At 41.2% G+C, this 25287-nt stretch overlaps 2 protein-coding genes across 4 annotated transcripts; one reads left to right on the top strand and one right to left on the bottom strand.

Moving 5' to 3' along the window:
* Nucleotides 1-270: 270 nt before the first annotated feature.
* On the bottom strand, nucleotides 271-9486 carry Gla (galactosidase alpha). The gene is made up of 7 exons (XM_074063841.1): nucleotides 9225-9486; nucleotides 5567-5741; nucleotides 4029-4206; nucleotides 3293-3384; nucleotides 1844-2005; nucleotides 1244-1441; nucleotides 271-712 (listed from the first exon to the last, which is right to left on the bottom strand). Exons 1-7 carry the CDS (start codon nucleotides 9455-9457, stop codon nucleotides 434-436), a joined length of 1317 nt encoding a protein of 438 aa, XP_073919942.1. The 5' UTR covers nucleotides 9458-9486; the 3' UTR covers nucleotides 271-433.
* Nucleotides 9487-9674: 188 nt separating this feature from the next.
* Nucleotides 9675-16070, top strand: LOC109675638 (heterogeneous nuclear ribonucleoprotein H2). 3 transcript variants are annotated; one of them, XM_074063838.1, is made up of 3 exons: nucleotides 9675-9826; nucleotides 11817-11923; nucleotides 13876-16070. In XM_074063838.1, exon 3 carries the CDS (start codon nucleotides 13929-13931, stop codon nucleotides 15276-15278), a length of 1350 nt encoding a protein of 449 aa, XP_073919939.1. In that variant the 5' UTR covers nucleotides 9675-9826; nucleotides 11817-11923; nucleotides 13876-13928; the 3' UTR covers nucleotides 15279-16070. The 3 variants fall into 3 exon arrangements, with proteins under 3 accessions (XP_073919939.1, XP_073919940.1, XP_073919941.1); XM_074063840.1 differs by having other exon boundaries at nucleotides 9710-9814; XM_074063839.1 differs by lacking the exon at nucleotides 11817-11923 and having other exon boundaries at nucleotides 9676-9826.
* The last annotated feature ends 9217 nt before the right edge of the window (nucleotides 16071-25287 follow it).

The raw sequence follows: 25287 nt of genomic DNA, 5'->3' as shown, positions 1-25287 counted from the left end.
GCCTCCTCACAGGAGGGCCCCCATAAGATCAAACAGTTCGTTTAAGGAGGATGATTTCATTTTCTCTTTGACCTAAGAGTGGAGCCATCCCAGCACCTCAGGTAGGAATATAGTGATGAACAGCTTAGGTTTAAATCTTGGCTGTGATTTTTAATGGATAAACACCTTCAGGACTGTTGTGAGGATTAAAATGAATAATAAACACTTTAAGTGCGTGACACTAACTGACATAGAATTACTCAACAAATGACAGTATTTCTTTGTAGTACATTAGTTTTAAAAGCTTTTCTCCAGCCTGTTCACTTTTAATGCTTTTACAAGTAGTTTTTAAAAAGTTCCAACTGGGCAATTTTATTTAAGGAAATAAGAGCTTTTGAAGTAGAAATGAAGAGGAAGACAGGAAGTAGGGTAGTCACTTTGGCAAAACATACATTTAAACTTTATGATATAATCTGTCCTGTAGCCGAAGCAAAACAGTGCCCGTGGGATTTATTCGAGTTTTTAAGCTTGAAGTCCAGTCATAGAATCCAAGCTCAGTTTTCATAGGGAGGAGTTGTGTGATGAAGCAGCCAGGATTGCAGGCCACTCCTCGGCCCAAGGAAGACACTCTGATCATGTAAGAAAGGGGTCCACCAATTTCACGCAGGTTTCTCATAGCTACAGCCCAGGCTGAGTTGGAAAGAGGTCGTTCCCACACCTCAATATTGTTGTCCTGAAAACAAAAAAAAATGTGTGTGATTGCTTTATGGCTAGCAATAAACTACCCTGGTAGTTGGTATTCATACTTACTTGTAGGAAAAATAAGTTAATCCTGTAGCATTTTGGTAATCTAGCAAAAAGCCTTAGTAATACTGAATGTGCCATCACAAGATCAAAGGAATAATTAAAAAATAAATTAGCTCATGTTCTCATATGTAACAGATTTAGGCCCAACACAAACTTGGTACTTGGGGGTTAGTTACATAGATTGTTTCAGAGAAAATTAAGGAAAGTACATGCCTGAAATAAGCATGTAGGTGGGCCTGCCAGAGAGGCAGAGATCAGGCTTCTAGCCCCAGGCAAATATTTTTTAAAAATACACAATAAAAACAGGGCTGGTGGAGCAGCCTAAGTGGTACGAATGCCCGTCTAGCAATCTCGAGGCCCTGAGTTCAATCCCCAGTACCACCAAAAAAAAAATAGAGAAGGCAGAATAAATGTTCTTGGCCTATTTTCTCCCATTGAGCATCATTTACTACCATACCTTTCTAAGGCGATAGCCCTGCTTGCCCAGGGGGTCTTGGTTGATAGCAATCACATCCTTATCCTGAAGTAGAGTTCTGGCTTGAGGGCTGATTTGTCGGAGATCATTAGACATGAGTAAAGGAGCAGCCATAATAGCCCAGAGGGCCATCTGAGTTATTTGCTGATCCCAGCTGAGGCCAAAGTTGCCAATCACTAACTGGAATAAAATGAAATGATTCAAATGAGAGAAGATGAAACAGTTTTAAAGTTACCTAGATGACCTGTAGATGCCATTTTCCACACCCTGATATAAGTACTCTCAGAAAGCCTCTTCCCATGGCTGGGGATATAGTTCAATGGCAGTGCACTTGCCTAGCATGTGCAAGGCCCTGGGTTCAATCTTCAGTACCATACAACCCACACCCCCTCCCAGGAACTTTACCTCTATTTACCTTGAGTATCAAACAGGCCTACTACAGTGTCTTTTCATTTTTTTTCTTTTTTTGGTGGCACTGGGGTTTGAACTCGGGCCTCACACTTGCTAGGCAGGCACTCTACCACCTGAGCTATACCTCCAGCCTCTACTACAGTGTCTTGAACAAGGGCTCAGATAACTTACCATATCTGGATCATTCCAACCTCCTGGTCCAGCAACATTAACAATTTTCTCCTGGTTAGAAGCTGTCCAGTCCAAGATATTCTTTACACTTTCCCAGGAATCATAAATATCTGCATAATTTCTCCAGTGATTGCAATACTGCCGGATTTTTGTGTAATTGGGCTGTGAAGACAGAAAGGACTCTTCTGTTTACTTTCTAACTTCCATGTGAGATGAAGGCAGTCAAATTGAAGGGAGGCATTTGTAGCCTTTTAAATTTATAGATTGCAGGTCTCCATGGGGGAAGTTAAATTTTATAAGGGAATTTCATTGTAAGAAATTTGTTTTAGAAATCAGCCATATACAAAATTCCTACTTAAAACAACTTTTAACACTATATGCTGAAATTTACCAAATGATATCTAGGTGTTGCCATTCTGGAGGGTTTTTATATTAAACCTTTACTGTATTTATAAGCTTTCCTAAAATGAGCATATATTACTTTTATAATCAAAATAACTAAACACACATTACATAGGATTCCATCAAACATAAAATCTGACTCCAAGGCATATAATTTGTCAATGGGATGAATAAAAGTTTGTAGGTAGGTGTGATATCTGAGGTTTTAAGATGCTGAGGAAAAGGTGAGACTGTATTGCAGAAATTTCATGAAAATAATGGGATTCATTCCATAATAATCACTGAACACTTACATGCTAGGGATACAGAGGTCCCTGACCTCATGGAATTTACATTCTAGTAGGGAGACAGAATAAACAAGTGAACAAATACAGCTAAGCATATAGAAGGAAATCAAACAGGTTAATGTGATAAAGAATGAATGGACAGGACTTTTAAAGTAGTTAGAGAAGACCTGAGTATGTGGCATCTGGTCTGATACTTCAATTTTAAGGAGCCAACCCTTTAAAAATCTCAGGGGAAGAAGGTTCCTGGCAGAAAAATAAAAGCACTGGCAAAAAAAAGTATAGTGAGAGAAAGGGCCATAATTCCTTGCAGAATGGGGAGGCAGGCAAGGGCCAGCTCAATGGAATTTGATTTTATTCCAAGTGCAATATAATGTCTGTTAAGTTTTAAGTATGGTATGATGGCATTAACATTTTAACTAGACACTGGTGCTGTTTGGAAACTGGATGGGTATTGGGAGAAAGCGGAAGTAGAGAGATTAGGTTGTCTCAGCAATCTGAGTGAGAGATGAGAGTGGCTTAGAAGGCCAGGGTGGATGCAGTGGAGAAGGAAAGAAGTAACCTCACTTAAGATACATTTTGGAGGTAGTACTAGCAGGATTGCTGATGGATGTGAATGATAAACAGAAGCATCCTAGGTGGTGGTAACTTAGGCTATAATTAACAGCAGTGAGGATGGTGAGAAGTGGTTGGGTTTTGAAGGGGACATTTGTCTCCTTTGTTCTAAGTTCTAAAAATTTGGATTCTGGGCTCACTAGCTCACCTTATGAAAGGGCCACATATAAAGAGGCCATTCACAGGAGTATACAATGCTTCTGCCAGTCCTGTTCAGGGCCAAGGACATGTACTTATAACCTGTATGAGAAAACAATGGGTAAAATAAGGGAAAGAAGGGAATTTCCAGCTGTTGCTATATACTTTAAGAGGTTGCCTGCAAGATCCATGTTTATATTTTAAACCAGTGGCAAGGACATGTAGTTGCTCTGTGCTTAAATTGTGTGCAGTATCTCCCAGACTGCTGGGGTTATTCTGAGGAGATAGTCCAGAGATGGTGTATGTTGAGGAAAGATAGGAATGAAGAGGCTTCTTTCATTGTGACGTCCTGAACATGTTCCTAAATGATGTTATAAAGGGTTATAATTATTAATTGTAATTAACTCTTAGAGCCCTCTTGAATTAAAATAATACAATATTAGCCATGTTCAGTCATGAATAAATTCCATATACATGAATAAATTAATAAACTGGAAGAGAAGAGGTGTAAGTTCAGGCACATTAAGAATAATTATTTCCTAGGGCTGGCAGAGTGGCTCAAGCTGTAGAGCGCCTGCCTAGCACGCATGAGGTCCTGAGTTCAAAACCCAGTACCACCAAATTAAAAAATAATACTGTGACTGAGTACTTGAAATCTGAAGTTTAGTTCTTTGGATGCTCAGTTACCTTGGTCTCAAAGACCATAAGCCCTTTGCTTATGGCTAACATTCTTGAATGAAACTTACCATCTGCCAAATGCTTTATACTGTCACAGTGACAGCCATCAAATTTTAGTAGGTCTACTCCCCAGTCAGCAAAGGTCTGGGCATCAATGTCATAGTATCCAAAACTCCCAGGGAAGCCTGCGCAGGTTTTATATCCAACATCTGCATAAATCCCTAGCTTCAGTCCTTTGCTATGGACCTGAAATGAGAAGAAAGTCACCACATTAAATAAAAGGGTAATCATGAAGTTGCAGAAAGAGAAATCTAGGCTGGGGGCAGAGACAAATGTGCTGCATGAGGTATTGGGGAATTTTTTCTTCCATAAACTCCTCCGATTTTCCAGATAAGTTTGTTGGGAGATAATGAACAAATCCCATCCCCAGCTGCATGTGGTGGTACATGTCTATAATCCCAGCATTTGGGAGGTGGAAGCAGGAGGATTTCAAGTTCGAGTCCAGTAAGTTCTAAAGCATTTAGACCATATAGTGAGTTGGGCGCCAGTGGCTCACGCCTGTAATCCTAGCTACTCAGGAGGCAGAGATTAGGAGGAGCACAGTTCAAAGCCAGCCCAGGCAAACAGTTCGAGAGACCCTATCTTTTAAAAACCCTTCTCAAAAATAGGGCTGGTGGAGTGGCTCAAGGTGAAGTTCCTGAGTTCAAGCCCCAGTACCACAAAAAAAAGACCATATAGCGTGACCCTGTCTCAAAAACCAAACCAAACAACAAAAACTAACCCCCGCCAAAATATCCCAAAACAACAAATCCCCTAATTCTGCTGAGATAGTTCAAACTATACATATGAGGTACAGCACAGAATTGAGAAGAAATCTATCAGACACTCTAATATTCCTAATGGGATCCTAAAATGTCCTTTTCTAGGACACTGGTAAATTTATCAAGACTTCTTGATTAAACTTTACCTGGGCTTCTCTGAGCCTTCTCACCTAGGCCTTGACTATGTGCTAGTGAGCCCACTCTCAGCAAGAATCCTGCTAAGCTGTCACCTTTCTCCTGATGTCCTGATGTCTCCTGTCAATACTTTTCCATATACTGACCCCTCCGCCCAATCTGCTCACTGTCTACAAATCTTGACTTGTCTTTGCTGCATTTGATTTTGAGCTTGGCTTTTTCCCCTACTGCAGTAGCACTAAATAAAAGCTGCATTCATTGCTTATAGCTAGTGTTGGGTTTTATTTCTCTTAAACAATCTCTGGAATATCTTTTCCTTTTGTCTTCTAAACTTTTTGTTTATAATTGCCAATAGTTGCCCAAAGCTCATATGGAAATACATGCACACATATGACAAAAACCCAGTTCCTCTTTCTTCCTAGAAAATTCAGTGATTTCAGCAAAAGAACTTCTCCAAGATAGGCCTCAAGTACTATTACAAAACATGTATATGCTGATGGTATGAGAATTCCACCTGATAAGCCTTACAATTCAGTGTTCAGATAACAGCAGCCATTCTACTTTCTAAGTGCCAGGAGTACTGTTTCTCAACATACTTCTTTATGTAAGTGCTTAAAGACCCCTGAATGACAAAAAACCACTAAACTCACATAATTAGCTAGGCGGCGAATCCCGCCAGGAAAGCGCTGAGGGTCTGCTTGAAGTCGGCCTTCTGAATCTCTTTGGGGAGCCATCCAACAATCATCTATGCAGACATACTCATAACCTGCATCCTTCCAGCCATCAGAGACCATGAGCTCTGCCATCTGCATGAACAGCTGTTCACTGAAAGAGTAATTCCAATAATTATTACGATTCGTTAGATGAATTTTATTTGGGATTTTTTTAAAAGAAAAATCCAGTAATAGTGTGGTAATAATCACAACCAACACAAGGTGAAATGAATTGTTCTAATTATTTCTTCCCAATTCTACTTCCATAATTCCTAAAAACTGTAAACAAGGGACCAAGGATGTAGCTCTGTGGCAGAAAGCTTGCCTAGCATGGGCAAGGCCCTGGGTTCCAAAACAAAAGAAAAAAAAATCTCCAAACAATTTAAAAAAGGAATGACAGATACACAAGAAAATGGAAACGATTACTAGAACTAAGAAGAAAGTTCATCAGAGTAAGAAACTACAAGATTGGCATAATAAACCACTTCCTTAGATATCAACACTAACCTATTTGGAGAAAATGATCCATTTCTCAAAAGCAACTGAAAAAACAATAGAAAAACCTAAAATACCTAGAGATAAACTGAAAATATGTGCAGGGCCCATATGTTAAAACTATGATGCTCCTAAAATTTGAATAAGAAATACTATCTTGCTCTTGGATAAGAAAACTCAGGATTTTCAAAAAGCTAATTCTCCCTTAATCCTTATACATTTAATAAAACCTTAAATCCCAAAAGGACTTTTTAAGAAACTTGGCAAAAAGATTCAAAAAGTTTATCTAAAAAATTAAGCTGGGTCTGGTGGGTCATTCCTGTAATCCTAGCTACTTGGGAGTTTGAGATGGGGCAGATCACAGTTGGAGGCTAGCCCAGGCAGGGAGTTCAGGAGATCCCATCTCATCCCAGTGATGGTGGGAACCTTAAAATAGGAGGACTGCAGTCCAGGCAGGTCAGTCTGGGCAAAAAGCTCATTTCCAAAATAACCAGAGCAAAAAGGGCTGGAGGTATGGCTCAAGCACGAGAGTGAAGTCTGAGTTCAAAACCTCAGTAACCCCCCAAGCAATTAAACATGTGTATGGTCTATTAAAAGGAAGGAAAATGGTGTAGCTTAGCATTACAATGAAATTCAAAAGAAACTTCAGAAAGTGATCCAGGCATCTGATACTATGGGACTTTTATTTTCCCCAAAGAATGCTAAGCTTCCCTCTGCAGAATGCTGCTTCAGTCTGAGGCTGTGCTCTTGATCTACAAATTTATTCTGCACCCAAATAAAACTGTCTTTGCTTTTTATCTTAACTTTATTATGTTTTTGTTTAAAGACCCAAAATTCAGAAATCATAAAGGAAAGAATTGATATGTCTGATTATATAAATACAAAATTCAACATATAACAAAATACCACATATTATTTGCAACATGTACTAGGAAAAAAAAAAAGACAACCAGACATTCCAGGCTGGTAGGGTGGCTCCAGTGGTACAGCGCTTGCCTAGCAAGTGTGAGGCCCTGAGTTCAAACCCAAGTACTGCCAAAAAAGTTACAAAAACCCCCAGACATTCCAATTAAATAGGGGACTGTCACAAAAAGGTGCAATCTATAAAAGAAAGAACAGGGCAAAAAGCCAATATGACTTAATGAAAAGATATTCAGCCTTATTAATAATCAAATAAATGTAAATAATAGGGGTTAGAGTGTATAACTCAGTAGCAGAGCGTTTGCCTGGCATGTGGGAGGCCCAAGGTTAGTATCCAGCACCACAGAAAAAATGCAAATAGCACCTACCAGATAAGCAAAGTTTTAAAAGAATGAGAAAATTGCAGTGTTGGCCAGGCTGTTGGGAACGAACATTTGTAAAATCTTTGGTAAGGATTGTTTGACATGTATCAAAATAAGCATATCTTTAGACTCTATAATTAGCATTCTAAAGAAATAGGTAAGAATAAGATGATGCACAAAAACAACCTGAGTAGCTATAACAAGGGATTTATTAAATAAATTATAGCATGTACATAAAATTCACATTTATGAAGCTCTTATTCTGTGCCAGCTACTCTACTCTGTATACATTTATTTAAAAATTAGTTTGCCCCAAAACCATGCAAGTAAGTAACAGGTAGAATTAGAACCCAGGCAAAGCACCAGGGCCTTGTAGTTAACCACTCAGGACATAAACATGTCCATTTTATGGAAATTATGAAAAAAGGAATCTGTATTTCCATTTACATAGAAAACAACTGTAAGTTTGCATATAAAAATTTTAAGCCAAGGTTATTTCTGGGTGGTGAAATGGGTATTTAGTTTTCATTACATTCTTTTTTACTACCTACATTTTTTTACAATGACTATGCATTAATTTTATAGCCAGAATCAAAAATAAGACAACGACCATTTTTTTTTAAAGGTGGTTGGGTGTGGTTTGACATGCCTATAATCTCAGCATTTGGGAGGCAGAGGCATGAGGCTAGTGACTTCCAGGCCAGCCCAGGCTAGTAGCAAATCCTTGTTTGTTTTTTGTTTTTTTGCCTTTTTTTTTTTAAGGAAAAGACAAAAGGATCTGTGGTTGGCAATTGCCACACACTATACCCCAGTTTCAGATTTAGTCTGAAATTTAGAAGGCCAATTTTTTTTGTAATGTCTCACCAACATCCTGACTTTATCTGTAAAGACATTTAGAGGAACACAGGACCAGATGTACTGTGACTGTTGCCTATAACGTGTGGGTGTCTGTGTGTGTGTGGGGGGTTCTGCTCCACTGGAAGACATTAGTATGCTTTCAACAACATTAGTGATTCTTAACCTTTTCTAGATCACAGATCCTTTTGAGAATCTGAAGAAAGGTAAGGATCTCCTCTTCAGAAAAATAAACATAGATTTGCAAGTCTTAGATTTATTTTCCCATGGATGCCAGGATAAGAACACCGGTCAAATCCTGTGCTTATTTTAAATAAATTTACTTCCTTAAAAACTCACCTGTGTGACATAAATTTTATTACTCTGAGTCAGATCCCTAAATTAAAAAGATGTTATCCCGTTTACAGATAAGATCGTGAAGATCAGGTAGGTTAAATACAGCCTCGATGCTCGCCTTTGATGTGTAAAGTACCTCCAGGCCAACCTTCTATCCTGATGCCACACTCAAGGGCAGGGAGGTGGGGGAGATCTCAAAGATCCCATGGTCTCTAACTCCGTCCAGTTACAGTCAATGAACCCGTGACCCAAAAAGAACAAATGACACAAGTCTTAGTCACCCGTACCTCCAACCCGATCCATTCTAGTTGTGGTTACGGGTGGCACTTGCCAAATGCAGACTAGAAGCTCACAAGAAGGATCTGAATGGAACCAGAGGGTAAATGAAGAGAAATCTCTAGGTGGGTTATGGTGCAGGGAGAGAGCAAAGGGAGTGAAGCACTGGTCGCTAAACTTCCACCTCAGGAAGGGTCACAAGGAGAAAGTTTAGGGCCAGTCCCCATTCGGGATTAAAAAAAAAAGCAGAAATAGTAGTAGAGCTCTCCCTCGGGGTCTCATTGAGACTCTCCGAACACACGCAGGCAAATACTCAGAAGAGAAGGGAAGGGGCCACCAATATTTGATACCTGATGCAGGAATCAGGCTCTTCCTGGCAGTCAAGGTTGCACATGAAACGCTCCCAGTGCAGCCAGCCCATGGTAGGCGTCCTCGCCAAGCCATTGTCCAGTGCCCTGGCCCCAAGGACGCCCCAGAGAATTAGGGCCAGGAAGCGAAGCGCAAGCACACAGCCCAACTGCTGATTCCTGCTCCTCATTTTCCTTGTCACCATGACTATACTAGTACAGATTATTGCCGGCATCCTGCTTTTACCCTTGTGGGCGAACCAATCACCGATGAGTTGTTAAATGATCACGTCATTGTTTCTCAGGCAACTGGACAGTTATCTCCAGAGGCGGACCAATAATCAGTCACGTAAGACGCATCACTAACCAATCATACTCTTCCTTTCTTCACACTGGCCCGCCCCATTTCCTTACCGGGAGGAAGTGCGGCACCTCAGTGATCCCGAGTTTAAGCCGAGAATTGCTCACGTGACCGAGATCTCACATGACGTAGGTGCTCACGTGACCAGTCGCTTACGTGAGCAGAAGTAGTTCTGGTCGTCGTCTACCGTCTCGCTATAGCCGTTTGAGGGAAGAAGGAGGAAAATTACCCGGTATCGCTAGAGGTTGGTGTGTGGGTGGAATCTGGGGACCCGGGGATGGTGATGATGAAGACCAAAGCGGGGTCCGGGTACCGCCTCCGCCTTTTTCGTTCTCCGCTTTCCCCTCCCCCCTTTCTCTCCCCCCTCCCCCTCTTAGTGCCGGGAAGCTGCCTTCGCTGCGCCTGGTGGGGAAATGGTGGACGTTCGTGACTGTTTGTGTGTTTTTGTGTATCTGTCTGTCTGAGTCGATCTCAAGGGACCCCTAACAGGGACCGTAAGGTGAAAAACGTTTGAAAACCACGGCCCTGAATTAAGAAAAACATGTTGAGATCAGTGATCTGAGTTCTGGTCCATCCATTCAGACACTTAGCGTCAACTGCCTGATAGTCGCGAGAGGCCCCAAGTGAATTTTATCAGTAGAGTTAGATCTAGGCAAGTGCGGCGAGCCTGACTGAGGAACCCAATAAACGTTTTTACTTAGTTGAGTATTTGAATAACGTTTGAATAACGTTTGTTTTTCTGTTTATAACAATAATAACATGTTGAAATTTGGTCATTCAAAAAATACCAAAATACTTCATAAAATTGAAAGGTAAACGTAATTCATCACTATTAAACCTTACATAGACTTTTTTAAAAAGTCTATTTAAGGGCTAGTAGAGCGGCTCAAGTGGTAGAGCGCCTGCCTAGCAAGCGCGAGGCAATGAGTTCAAGCCCCATACCACAAAAAAAAAAAAAAGTCTTAACACGCGTATACACAAATTGTTAACTCACAGATGAAATCCTGGTTCCTACTTAAAACAACAGACCCCTGGTAGCCTTCCCAGGAGGTGTAGTAAGGAAGCAAAACCTACCAGCCCCTATAAAGGGTTTAAGGCATGGAGTACTACAGAAACCCTCATCATCATCATCATTCCGGAGATGTTCGTTCTGTCACTGAGACCTAAGGCTGACTCGTAGTAACTGTTATCACTACAGATGCAGATAATTAATAAATTTGAATTGAATCATCGGTGTGGTTTTATGGCAGTTACTACATTTCGTATTGTCTTTCCAAGAGGTCCAGTGTTCCCAGCCATGTCAGATAAGCCATCCACATAAAAAATTTTATAAAAGTTGTTACACCAAATCCGAGGAAGGCAAACATTTTATTTTTTGAAGTAAAAACAATTACTCTTTCAGTGGAATATTAAGACTACACAAAAATTGAGGAAATAAAAAAAAGGAAAACTCATAAACCTACCATTCAGAGTAACCACTACTAATATTTGACCTATTCCCCATTCATACTTTTTCTAGAATTGTATTTTCATTTCAGTACAGTAAGTTTAAAGAATTAAAGCTGTGTGGAAGTGTATAGGATAAAAAGTGAAAGTCCCACTTCATTCTCCCTACCTCTATTTGTTCTTAAGAACAAGTTTGTATTATATTTGCTTCCAGATCTTATCTTACACGTTTACATTCATATCTGCACACTTATATTTTACTATAAGTGGGATCATATATGTATATTCTTTGGAATCTTTCCAGGTCAGAGTCTCTTGCTTTTTTTTTTTTTTTTTTTTAATGTTGGACTGGGGTTTCAACTCAGGGCCTCATACTTGCTTGGCTCTACCCCTTGAGCCATTCATCCAGCCCTTGTGAGAGTGTGTGTGTGTGTGTGTGGTGGGGTTTTTTTTTTTTTTGAGATAGGATCTCGAGAACTATTTACCCTGGACTGGCTTTGAACCATGATCCTCCTGATCTCTGCCTCTTGACTAGCTAGGATTATAGGTGTGAGCCACCAGTGCTCAACTGCAACGTCTTTTTCTGAGCCCAAATAGATTAGTGATTAGTATTCTTTCTTCAGTTATTTTCTGTTGGGGCATGCCATGGTGGGGAATACGTTTGATCAGAGCACTCAGGGAGGTGAAGGCAGGAGGGTCATGAGTTCATGGTCAGCCTGGGCTATATATAGCAAGACCCTGTGTTGCCAGTTTTTGCCCCCAAATTAGATCCCTTTTCTTTCTCCCAGTTGTGGAACCAGTAACAAGACTGAGCATCAATTGAGCAGTGAAGGAGACTTATTCTTGGCCAAGAATAAACTTGAAAATCACCTTCTCAACCCTTGGTGGTCACGAGGTAGCGGTATCTCTTTTTTAAATGGCTGCATAGCATTCCGTTTTAAGGATAAAATACAGTTTATTCAGCCATCCCTCTGTTGATGGCTTTTTAGGTTTCTGAATTTCTGCCATTGCAGTGCTGCAAAAAACATTTGTTAAGTATTTCTGTTGATGAGATTCCTAGAAGGAATTTTAGCAGGGTCAAAGAGTATGTGAACATTTGTTTTTGGGTTTTTTTTTTTGTTTTACATAGTTGAGATTATAAAGTAGCTGTGATCTTGAGTCACTTAACTTTCTATTAAATTGTAATATTCCATTTTTCTTAATAATGTTGCTTTCAAAGAATATATAGTTTGATAAATCTTGATCTGAATTTCACATCATCTTAAGGCACAGAATGTGAAGTGGGTTTTCTGTCAGAAGATGTAAATATTACCAAATTGCTTTCCAGAACAGTGTATCAGATTTCACAACTCTAGTAGTATATTAGTTTGTGTGAACTCTCAGTAGCATTGACTTATCATCACTGTTTAATTTCTCCTATTTTGATGGGTGAAAAATAGTGATTAATTCTGATTTTAACTTGCATTTCCAATGATTGTTGAGGTTTGGACATTTCCCAGGCATCTTTCCTGTATTCACCTTATACTTAGTTTTATCAAGTCCTGCAGATTCGCTCCCCCCTTTTTTTTTCTACTGTTTTTGTAATGAATCCCTTAACATATCTGTTAGAAGATCATTCTAATCTCACTTTTTTATCTAGACCCCCTTCTGTTTAAGTGTCACACTGTTGCCTGGATGATATATCTGGAAGGGTTGTGATGACATCACTCCCTGTTTAAAACCCAAGAAAGGCCCTTAGCATTTGTACATGAAATAGAGCCTTAGGGATCTTATCTCCACCTTGCCAGCCTTATTTCTTGCTTTGCTTAGTCCCATTTTATGTTCGATGAAAATTTTAAAATTTTATGTATTCCTGGACAGGTTAGTCTGTTTTGTCTAGCCATTCTGCCTCCAACTTATAGAATTGACCAACTAGACTCTTCGTTATACTGTTCTTATACCCTGCACAGAGTTCTGTCATAATAGCTATAATGTATATTTGCACTTGTATCTTTAGTGAAGACATACAGTGCCCGTGTAGGACCATGAGACCTTTCTGAGTTTATTGATTCTTGTATGCCAGAGCTGAGTATCAGACCTGGTACCAAAAACATGTTTTAGTATATGAATTCCCAATTATGTCTTTTTTCCATTTATCGCTTAGGCCTTAGTAGTTCTCTTATTTTATTGACTTACATGCATTCTTTATATAATATGGTTATTAATAGATTTCTCATAAGTATCTTCTCATAAGTTTTGCTTACCTTTTAATTCTGTTTAATTGTGTTTTTATCTAATGTTTTTTATTTTTATGTAATTAGGAATAGCCTCATTTTGTTGACATTTTTCACCAACTTTTTCTTTCTCTTTTTTTTTTTTTGGTGATACTGTGGTTTGAACTCAGGCACTCTACCACTTGAGCCAAATCAATCTTTTTTTGGCAGTACTGAGGGATTTGAACTTACGGTCTCACGCTTGCTAGGCAGGTGCTCTACCACTTGAGCTACCCCACCAGCCCTTTCACTGACTTTTTATTTTAATTTTTAAGACTTTTTGTTTTTATGATTTAAAACATGGTCAGTGCAGAAAACTTAGAATATGCAGAAGTGTACAAAAGGAAAAAAATCCCCGAAACAAAAAACTCCCATAATCTTACTGCCCAGAAATAATCTTGATTAATGGTACCTGACACATAATAGAAATTGAATAAATGTTGCATGAATGAGTTAAAAATTTGGTGCAGACTTTTTGTTTATGTGAATGTCTTTACAGAGCTATGAGTGTGATTGAGTTTTATATTAGTAGTTTGCTTTTTTCTCTTGACTTTAACATGAACATTTTTTCAATAGTCTTCTGATTTTTTTTAAGCCAAAGTGAAATTACATTGAGCCAAGCTTGCCACCAAGAGCCCAACAGTCACCATGATGCTGAGCACAGAAGGCAGGGAGGGGTTCGTGGTGAAGGTCAGGGGCCTGCCCTGGTCCTGCTCAGCTGATGAAGTGATGCGCTTCTTCTCTGATTGCAAAATCCAAAATGGCACATCAGGTATTCGTTTTATCTACACCAGAGAAGGCAGACCAAGTGGTGAAGCATTTGTCGAACTTGAATCTGAAGATGAAGTGAAACTGGCTTTGAAGAAGGACAGAGAAACCATGGGACACAGATACGTTGAAGTATTCAAGTCCAACAGTGTTGAAATGGATTGGGTGTTGAAGCATACAGGTCCCAATAGTCCTGATACGGCCAACGATGGCTTCGTGCGGCTTAGAGGACTCCCATTTGGCTGTAGCAAGGAAGAGATTGTTCAGTTCTTTTCAGGGTTGGAAATTGTGCCAAATGGGATGACACTGCCTGTGGACTTTCAGGGGCGGAGTACAGGGGAGGCCTTTGTGCAGTTTGCTTCACAAGAGATAGCTGAAAAAGCCTTAAAGAAACACAAGGAAAGAATAGGGCACAGGTACATTGAAATCTTCAAGAGTAGCAGAGCTGAAGTCCGAACCCACTATGATCCCCCTCGAAAGCTCATGGCTATGCAGCGGCCAGGTCCTTATGATAGGCCAGGAGCTGGCAGAGGGTATAATAGCATTGGCAGAGGAGCTGGGTTTGAAAGGATGAGGCGGGGTGCCTACGGTGGAGGGTATGGAGGCTATGATGACTATGGTGGCTATAATGATGGATATGGCTTTGGGTCTGATAGATTTGGAAGAGACCTCAATTACTGTTTCTCAGGAATGTCTGATCATAGATATGGAGATGGTGGGTCCAGTTTCCAGAGCACCACAGGGCACTGTGTACACATGAGGGGGTTACCTTACAGAGCCACTGAGAATGATATTTACAATTTTTTCTCACCTCTTAACCCCATGAGAGTACACATTGAAATTGGGCCCGATGGCAGAGTTACTGGTGAGGCAGATGTTGAATTTGCTACTCATGAAGATGCTGTGGCAGCTATGGCAAAAGATAAAGCTAATATGCAACACAGATATGTGGAGCTCTTCTTAAATTCTACTGCAGGAACAAGTGGAGGGGCTTATGATCACAGCTATGTAGAACTCTTTTTGAATTCTACGGCAGGGGCAAGTGGTGGTGCTTATGGTAGCCAAATGATGGGAGGGATGGGCTTATCCAACCAGTCTAGTTATGGGGGTCCTGCTAGCCAGCAGCTGAGTGGTGGTTATGGAGGTGGTTATGGTGGTCAGAGCAGTATGAGTGGATATGACCAAGTCCTGCAGGAAAACTCTAGTGACTATCAGTCAAATCTCGCTTAGGTAGAGAAGGAGCACTAAATAGCTAGTACAGAAATAAGAGCTGTGCATTTATAGGAGCTGGATAGAATGGGAGGGATGTCTAGTATATCCAGTATGATTGGTAAATGGGAAATAAAATTCTGATCACTATTGGTCAACTTACTTTCTTTCTTTTTTTTCTCCTTTTTTAAAGAAAAAGAACAAAAGTTAAGTTTAACAGTTTTGCATTACCGGCTTGTGATTCATGCTTACTGTAAAGTGGAAGTAAAGATTGTTTTAAAACATTAAGCTCAGTAATTCTGAACACTGAAACATTCACCTAGGACATAATAACAATGTTCAGTATTGACCATAACTGTTAAAACAACTTTCAGCTTTCCTCAAGTTATGTTGTAGGAGTGTACCTAAGCAGTAAGCATATTTAGGTTAAAGCAGTTTCACTTATGTTAAATGTTGCTCTTATACCACAGTACATTGAAAAGTTCAGATGCATGTTGCGAAACATGCTTTTCTGTAAAACTCAAATATAGGAGCTGTGTCTACGATTCAAAGTGAAAACATTTGGCATGTTTGTTAATTCTAGCTTTTTGGTTTAATATCCTATGCGGCACGTGAGTGTACACTTTTCCTTTTTTTAAGATCTGGGACAATTTTGAGATGTTATATCAATACTTTAGGAGTTTGGTCATGTCGTTTGTATGAGAAGTTCTGAGGCTTTGATTTAAATCTTTCCTTGTATTGTGATTTCCATTTAGGTGTATTGTACTAAGTGAAACTTGTTAAATAAATCTTCCTTTTAAAAACTGGAAAAAATCTTGTATAGCTGCGTTTAAAAAAAAAGATATGTTTCTACTGAATGGGCATACTGTAACTGACTTAAAAATCTGCTATTGAAATTTAAAATTTTTAAGCTACAAACAGTACATTAGCATCTTTATGTGCATCATTTTACATATCATTATTTCTAAGACATTTCTAGAAGTAGAATTGCTAAGTCAAAAGTATATTTTTAGAGCTTTTGATTTGCATCAGAAAGATCCTGGTACTTTGTTGTTTTATTTTTTATTTATTTTTTTGGCGAGACTGAAGTTTAAATTCAGTGCTTGGTACTTGGCAAAGCGGGTGCTCTGCTACTTGAACCACACCTCCAGTCCATTTTGCTCTGGTTATTTTGATGATGAGGTCTTGGAAACTAGTTGCCTGGGCTGGCCTCAAACCACAATCCTCTTGATCTTAGCTTCCCTAAAAGATTAAAGGTGTGAGCCACTGGTGCCCTGCTAGGATCATGGTACTTTGTCTTTCCACCAGGAATGTGTTTTTTTTATATTTTCTCCCCATATCCTCCATAAATGATGTACATTATTCTTTTCAATCTTGGCCAGTTAGTTGAAAAATGATATCCTACTGATATTTTAATTTTTACTTAAGGTTAGATATTTTCCTTGTTTTCAAGCTTATTACCATCTCCATGAGTTTCATGGAAATTATAATATTTATTAAGACAATACTTGCCAAACTTCAAAGAAGTAAAAAGCAATTTTTTATGAACTAGAAGGTACTACTCACCTTTGTTTTTGTTTTGTTTTTTTTAAAGGGTAGGCTGATGTTATCACACTTCAGTATCACTTAGAGAGCCTATTAAAACATTGATTGCTGGGCCCCAACTCTGGAAGTTTCTGACTCAGATGTTTCGTGTTGGTGCCCAGGAATGTGCTGATACTGCTGATCTCAAGACGGCGTTTTGAAATTCCTCACAGTTCTTCAACTCTAAAGGTCTAACTATAAAAGCAATTTTCAAAGGAAGCTTTCTTTATGCTAGTTCCTGTAACAAGTAGTTTAGAATTGTTTTTGAAGTAGAAGGCATATATAATTTATTTACAATACCTTGCACCTCCTGTGAAATTCTGAGCACCTATGACACCTCCATTTGGGGGTGTTATATTTGTGTTCAAATCATGGTGGTTATTAGCACTTTCACCTCTAAATAACCTTAAATCAGCACTATCTGCACCTGAGCTACAGATTTCTGTATATCTTTTGAATAACCTGGAACAGGACTATTATCCTTGGGCTATTTAGGCCTTGGAATGCTGAGAAATACCGAGATAGTCAAATACCAAATTGATATTATCTGATCCAATTTTATTCAGGGACACTTTATTTAGCATGGTTTCTAGAAAATTCACAAACTGAAGATGCAGTGGGAGATTTGAGATTCTCCAATATTTAATTTCTGTTAAAAGTTGCCAGGAAAACAAGAAATCCATTTTGATTCTTGAGTCATTGAGCCAGTCACCTACCTTGCCCTCCTTAAGCCTTTCAGGAATTCGCCTTTCTCAGAGGGTAAACTAGTAGGTGACTTTTGCTTTCCACTCTGCTAGTTAATTTTCCAGAAGTTTCTCTTAAGTGAGTTAAGATTCTCCAGTTAGCCACTAGATGTCACCAAGTTCCAGGAAAGGATAGGCTGCATTCTGAGATGAGAGGCTTTTTGCTTCATGGCTGGATTAGAGAAACTCAGAAGGGCTCTGGGAAAGTCAGTGGAAAGGACCTAGAGAAGGTGTGTGAAGGAATAGTAGTACCTGTCATGGCAGCAGCACAGATCACTGCATGCACACAGGCACACCTCACCACCACTAGTGATCTGACAGAAGTCTAAAGCTAGCTACTCGGGAAGTATTACAGGAAGTAAAGGAGGCAGCCCACCAACACCACTAACCACTATGAGTTAGGGGACTCATTTTTAAAAAGCGATCCTTTTTTTCTTCTTTGGTGAAACTGGGGTTTGAACTCATGGCTTCATGCTTGCAAAGTAGGCACTCTACTACTTGAGCCAAACCTCCATCCTTCGGGCACTCTTTTTAGACCGTGTAAGCAACTTGGCAGGATCAGTGACAAAGTTGGCAACTATAATAGCCATGGCCCAAGAGGGTCTCCACCAATACCTTGTGCTGGTGGTTCTCAGTGTGATTCCTGGATCAGCAGAACCACCATGAGCTGGGGACTGTATCAGAAGCCCTGGGGTTGGAGACCAGCAAGCTGTGTTTTAACAATCACATGGGGGATTCATTTTAGACTGCATGGGTGAGCTATTTGTTAAGATCAGGCAGAAATCTGGCAGCCACAATAATCGTGGCCTGAGCCATTCCTGTTGGTGCACACCTGTAATCCCAGTAATCAGGAGGCTGAGGAAGAAGGATCTGAATTCGAGGCCAGCCTAGGCTACATAACAAGACAAAAAGCCTAATAAATAATAATAATAATGTCTTAAGGGGACTCCACTGATGGCTTGTGCAAGTGGTTCTCAGGGTGTGGTTTATGGCTCAGCAGCAGCAGTGTGTGGGTGGGAGGGGGGTTCTTTAGGATTACAAAGCCTCAGGATGCATCCCAGTTTCAGAATGAATCAGAAGCCCTGGGGGGGGGGCAGCAAGCTGTGTTTTAACAAGCATTTAGGGTGGTTCTGCTACAGAGAACCAACACTGGTTTATGTGTGGGTTCTGTCATTCACCCATTCATTCATTCCTGCATTCATTCTTCTAACCCTAAAGGATAACCAAAACAGACAAATCCTGTGTGACTCATCCCCTAGAAGAAAATGCATTGCAAAATTCATGTATAAACCAGATGCTTTTTCCATCATGGAGAATCCCTAGCACTATCAGTCAAAAATGAAGATTTCTCTGAGATGGGCCTCAAGGGCTACTGTAAAACAGCTGCTGATGGAATGAAATTCCACTTGCTGTGCCTTACACCAGGTGAGTGTCATGAGAGCCCTTTCACAACCTGCTCACCCACTGAGTACAGTGAGTGCAAAGCAGGCATGTCCCTGGGGTCACCAGGTTAATGGGCACAGGACCCTACTGAGGAGGTGAGGGGTTAGACTGTGCCTGTCCTGGAACCTGTGTATGGGTCCCACCTCCCCTAGCAGTGGTCAGCACAGGCAGGTGCCCAGAACACACATGGCTCCAGTCCTCTGGCAGAAGTTAGGCTTCTGAAAGAGGAGATTGGTATTGAAAGTCTACATCTGAGAATTGCCGTGAATTATTCAGTACCTGCTTCCTGAACCCTTTACCTATACTAAACTGTGAAGTGTTGGAAAAGGTACAAATAGGAATACTAATTGCAGCGCTGGTGTTAGCATAGCTCTATTTCCCTAATGACAAGGCTTTGTTTCTGTTCTGAGCTCCTTGTGTCTGACTATGTTTTTATTCCAGTTGAATTTTCTTGCAGGAGACCCTTCCCCACCCACATGACCTGAAAATAGTTTTGTGTCAGGTTTCCCCACTAGTTCTCCAGATGTGACCTAACTCAAACAGGATACAGCTGGAGTAAAAAGAAGAGGCGGGCATTGAAAGTCTAAACATGAGAATTACCATAACTTACTCAGTAATTATTTTCTGAACCGTTTACCTGAGGCAGGCTAAAGTAGGGCAAGTTCGGGACTCAGAAAAAAAAATTACATCCTAAATTACCCATGCTTTGGCTCAGTCAGGAACTGCTCTCACCTGGCTGGGAACCGCCTATGCCCCTTCCCATAGGTTATCATAGTTTTAAAAGCACCTGAAGGGCAAAAACATGCTCTCTTGGGCTTGTGGATTCTGCCAGGATCTCCCTATGCTTCCCTTTCTTAACTTTTAATAAACTCCCATTACAGCCACGTGTCCTTCCGTGAATTCTTTCTGGTGGGATACAGACTGCACCAGCACCGTTAACACACCTACCTATACTAATACTCTGACCGACTTCTTAGGACACCTACCTGGACATTGTGAGGACTCCTCTAGGATCCTTTTTCTTACTCCCTTCCTTCCCTGCACCCCCATTCCCCGCCCTTCTCTCTTGTGTTTCCTGACCCCCTTCCTTTGCGCAGGGCGATTTCTTCTATACAAGATGTCGTTAGGTTTCATTGCCAGCCTCACGTTAGGAAAGAGGAAACTGAATCTCAGTAGAGACGAAAATAAACTATCTTGGGGCAAGAAGCAGGATGCTGGAGGGGAACAGGAAATGGGTCTCTTGAGGAGGAAAGCGAAGGATATTGCCTGGATCCGCATGGGATAGTGTGAGGGCAGCAGTGCCCTGGTGAGGCTGGCGGTGATCAGTGCTGGAACCAGGTCCTTCTCTTCTGCGCCCTACCTGGCCGTCCCCTTTCTCCACCGCTAGCCCACAAGGCGGCAGGGAAAAGGGCGCAGGGTGTGTGTGTAGGGGGATGGAGGTAGAGGAGCCTCAGGATTGCTGGGCTTGGGAAAAATCCGCTCCTTCCTCTTCCCCTCGGATTTCCAGAGGCTCTCAAATAAGGCCATTAGTTTTTTCGTTTTCAGCGAAAGCGACTGGGAAGAGACTGCTGGGAAATGGCGGCCGCGGCCTGCCAAGGGATGGCGCGGGCAGCGGAAGCAAGCGGGGAGTGGTCAAACGTGGTGAATGGCGGGTGGCGGCGGGGGACAGGAAGAGGATTCGGGTGTCCGCACAGGCCAGAACGGGACCCTAATTACTTTTGTCAGCCACTGCCTGGAATGTGGGAAGGCGCGGTCACATCGCTCACCGCTCCCCCCAACCCCCGGCCCCTCTCTTGCTCACTGGGCGCGCGGGGGTGGGGTGGGAGGCAGGTCTAGCGTGCGACCCGCGACAGGAAGGAAGGACCTTGGGCCCCTCGCGCGCTGCAGGTGCCAGACGCGGGCCGGTCCAGGTGGCGGGGAGTTTCCCTGTGCCGATGTGCGGAGGACAGCCAGGGAGCAGGTGGAATGGACTCCGCGCCTACCTTGCCAGGGAGAGGTGCCACTTTCCCTACACGGAGCTCCTTGGTGCACACAGTAGGGGCTCGAATACATGTTTATTTTCAATTGAGTGTTGGTTCAACTTTTATGGCTTGTGTTTAATCTTTTCCCTTCTGTTCTAGAAACTCCCATTGCCTCCTGGATCAAGGACAGACAGCTCACCAACTGTCACAACACCATATTGGAACTTTTAAAAGTTCCGAAAACATGTCATTTTATTATTACTTTCCTTTTCCTTAATTTTTTCCCCCTGCAGCAAAGTCTTAAAATGTTTTACTTCTTTCAACCTATTCTCTTCCTTAGTTAACACTGTTCTTTTAAAATAAAAATTAAAAAAACAAAAACAAAAAACACTTTTTGTTTGAGACAGAAACTTGCTGTGTAGCCCACACCAGCCTCCAATTCAAGATCCTCCTGCCTCAACCTCCCGACTACTGGGATTATAGGTATAAACCACCACACCTGGTAAGCGCATACTGATTTGTCTTCTGTAAAACTTTTTGAGCAAATAATCACAAATAAACAGTTAATACTTGTGGTTCTCAAACAATTTTACATGTGGCAGGTGTTTTGTTTTGTTTCCCCCCCTTAGAGACTCTCTTGCTTTTGTAGCCTAGGCTGGCCTTGAACTCTCAACCTTCCTGCCTTAGCCTCCTGAGGGCTAGGATTACTTGCTGTGCCACCATGCCTGGCTCACATGAGCTAGTTTTGATATTTTTGCTCTTCCAGTTAGGCTAACACCCCCTCCCTTTTTTTGGTAATGCTGAAGATGGAACTCAGAGCCTTAGGCAATGTAGGCACTGCACTTTACAGATGACCTACCATAGATGATGAATGTGATAGACTCCAAAAATGCCCAGGGGTGGCGGTGGAACAGTGACTGCCAATGCACATGAAGTAATTTTAGAGGTAATGAAAATGTCCTGAATTTAGATTGTGGTGATGCTTTTGTACAGTTCTGTAAATTTACCAAAGATCATTGAGTTTACCCTTTAAAGGAGTGAACTTTGTGAAATGTAATTTTTTCTCAAAGAAACTCTTTAAAATGCTTATGGAGCAGTAAGTAAAGAATACTGGGGATATAATCAATTTTGTTGGGCGACTAGCAGAAAAAAAACATATACTACCCTAAAGAAAGTGACCAATTTTCCCTTTGACCAAACTTTACATAGGTTCCTCCTAATCCTCTTTTGGACTAGACCTTTTCCTTGTCCCCTTTCCATTGGTTTGCCCAGCTCAGTTTTAGCAAGAACCCTGAAGAGTCATCCTCCAGTCCTAGATACCTGATCTCCTTGGCCTGTCTCAAGAATCCCTCTTCCCCTAATGTCTCCTCTTAGTAGACTCCCACCTACTGACCCCCTCACTCAGTCAACAGCTTGGCTGCGAATCCATGATTATCCTTGTATTTGGCAGTGAGCTCAGTTCTATACTGCAGTCTCTTTTCTCTATTATAGCAGTATGAACTCAATAAAATGTATTTTTACTACTTTTTTTGGGGGGAGGGTACTGGGGTTTGAACTCAGGGCTTCATGCTTGCTGGGCAGGCACTCTACCACTTGAGTTACTCCACCAGCCTTGTTTCATGTCAGGTATTTTCAAGATACGGTCTTTTGAACTATTTGCCTGGGCTGGTTTTGCCTCTCGAGTAGCTAAGATTACAGGTGTGAGCCACTGGTGCCCTTTGAAGAAGTGTCTGGCTCTGTTTCTCTTGGGCAGAAGAGAATGCTTCAGGTAGCATACATTAATCTGGCTTACTAGAGAGCCAGACTGCTGAGGAAAAACACCTACAAAGCCTCTGTCCTCAGGGAGGTCATAGTCTAACAGGGAGCCAAATAGCAAGCAAAAAGTCATACATGTGTGTAATTTGAAATAAGGATAAGTACTAGGCCCAAGAGCACACACAGTGCTATGAGAGCCCATAAAGCAGGGACATTTGAGTAGTCAAGGTGGTTAGGAATAGGTGCCTTAAGGGAGTGATTATTGACTAGAGAACTGTATGACGAGTAGAAGCTAATTAGGTTGGAGGTGGGAGTTAGAGAAACAGATTTAAGGTTACGTGTTCCAAGATAGCATGGTGACTAGATGGGCTGAAGGATCAGTATGGCTGGACTTTAAGAGGTGGTTGGGAGAGCAATGTGGTGGGAGTTGAGGCTGTGTCAGTATGGAGGGTCAGGGCAGGCAGGGCCTTAGAAGCCAGTTTAAGCTGTTTTGTCTATATCCTAAGAGCCATTGGAAGCCTTGTGGAGTGGAGATGATGGATCAGATTTATGTTTTGAAAATATAACCCCAGTTACAATGTGGGCAAAGGATTAGAAAGGAGTAAGAATGTATCGGGGAGTCCCATTGGGAACTATTGCCACAATCTAGAGTAAAGGTGGTGCTATCTTAGATTATGGTAGCTGTGGTTTAGATTGATTGGTATATTGTAGGGTTACTTAGGAGGTAGAGTCTACAGTACTTGGCAATGGATTGAAATTGCAGGCGAGGGAGTTGTGAAATGCATATTTGGTTTTTGGTTGTTTTGTGCTGCTATAACAATATACCTCAGACTGCATATTTTATAAGTACAAGTTTATTGGTCTTTAATTCTGGAGGTTGGTGTTTGGCCTCTGGTGAGGCCATTTTTATGGCGTTTTGCATATTGCATTTTCTGGCAGGGAGGAAGGCTGGATTCTCACATGGCAGAAGATGGAAAGGCTAAGAGAGAGCAAAAGAGGAGCTGAAATTGCTCTATTTGTTATTTTTACCATTTATTTATTTTGGTAGGATTTTGGGGGGGGGAGGTTGAACTCAGTGCTTCACACTTGCAAAGCAGGCTCTCTACCACTTGAATCACATCCCCAGTCCATTTTCCTCTGGTTATTTTGGAGATGTGGTCTCTCAAACTATTTGCCCTGGCTGCCCTCAAAGCAGGATCCTCCTGATCTCAGCCTCCTAAGTAGCTAGGATTATAGGTGTGAGCCATCAGCACCAGGCTCCATTTGTTTTTGAAATAGGCTTGGCCTGGAACTCACTATGCAGCCCATGTTGGCCTTGAATTTACAATCTTGTCTTCTCCTCCCGAGTATGGGATTCCAGATATGCACCACCACACCCAGCTAAATTGCTCTTTTTATAATGGGATTAATTCTAGTTATGAGGGCAAAGCCTCATGGCCTAATCATCTCTTTGTAAAAGTTTATTATTATTTTAATTGTACATATGTACCATTATAGGCTACAGTGTAACATTTTAATGCATATATATATATTTATACACCCACATATATGTATTTTTTAATGTGTACTGACCAAATCAAGGCAATTAATGTTTCCATTTCCATATTACTTTATCTTTGAAGACTTCAAGCTTCCTTTCTCCAGTTATTCACAAAATATAATAGGTTATTGTAACTACATTTACTTCACTGTGCATTACTAAAACTGGAGTTTTGGACCCAAGGCCCAAACTCCTGAGATTCCATATGCCAAGTCCAGCCACTTGCCCCTAAATGCCAAATGAAGAGGCATGGTGAAGGCAGAGAAAGGAGGTTTATTACACAGCTCAGGACATGCTGTGGGAAGAGGCAGAGTAAGCACTCAGCCATCTTTGGGGTACAGACATGAGCTATAGATTGAAGCAGACAAAAGAACTGGGGGCAGGGGACAAAGGTATGCATGGTTAAACAGTCCCAGTCACAGGTATGTTCTGGTTGACCATTATCTCAGTCGAGGAGTTCCTAGAGGGGTTCTAGAGACGATGTTATCACTGTCATCACTTAAAGGGAGCAATCTGGTTCCCATGAGATGATTGCTCCTGCTCCAGGGTGCAGCCTCATCATTATAGATAATTGTCCTCATTTGGAGGGATGGTCTGTCCTGCAAGTCTCCACTATTCTGTATTCTGTCATAAAGATGTTGTCAGTTCTGTCCTTTCTGGAATCCAAGGTGATTGAAAAGTGACTGCAAACAGAATGTGTAGAGCAAAGACAGATACAAAACGGAGGCAGGGATGCCCAGCTTCCCCTGTTTTTAGTTAATTCATGGGCCCAAGTAAGGAGTCAGTGCTTTTCAGCAAAAGCAATTTGAGCAACTCTTACAATTCCCCCCTCATGTTTGAACATTCCTGAATCTTGAGGGAATTAGGGTTTCTTGACGAGTGATAAATTAGCTCAGGAAAAGGGGGACAGATAGCTAACAGTAAAGTCAAAAGTACTTGTTTTAGTATAAAACTAAACACCATTATAAAGCAGTCATTTTTGTCCCTACTTCAATAAAAGTCCT

This window comes from Castor canadensis, chromosome X (assembly GCF_047511655.1).
Source record: "Castor canadensis chromosome X, mCasCan1.hap1v2, whole genome shotgun sequence".
In the NCBI taxonomy this organism is placed as follows: Eukaryota; Metazoa; Chordata; class Mammalia; order Rodentia; family Castoridae; genus Castor; species Castor canadensis.
Note: the sequence above shows the minus strand (reverse complement) of the source record. Positions and strands in the feature narration are given on the sequence as shown.

Bases quoted from the DNA above. Each gene is read 5' to 3' on its own strand.
- Gla (XM_074063841.1), bottom strand. From the start codon at position 9,457: ATGCCGGCAATAATCTGTACTAGTATAGTCATGGTGACAAGGAAAATG. The intron at 5,742-9,224 runs GTATCAAATATT...TTACTCTTTCAG, and splicing joins GAGCCTGATTCCTGCATCAG to TGAACAGCTGTTCATGCAGA. The intron at 4,207-5,566 runs GTGAGTTTAGTG...TTCTCATTTCAG, and splicing joins TTCGCCGCCTAGCTAATTAT to GTCCATAGCAAAGGACTGAA.
- LOC109675638 (XM_074063838.1), top strand. From the start codon at position 13,929: ATGATGCTGAGCACAGAAGGCAGGGAGGGGTTCGTGGTGAAGGTCAGG.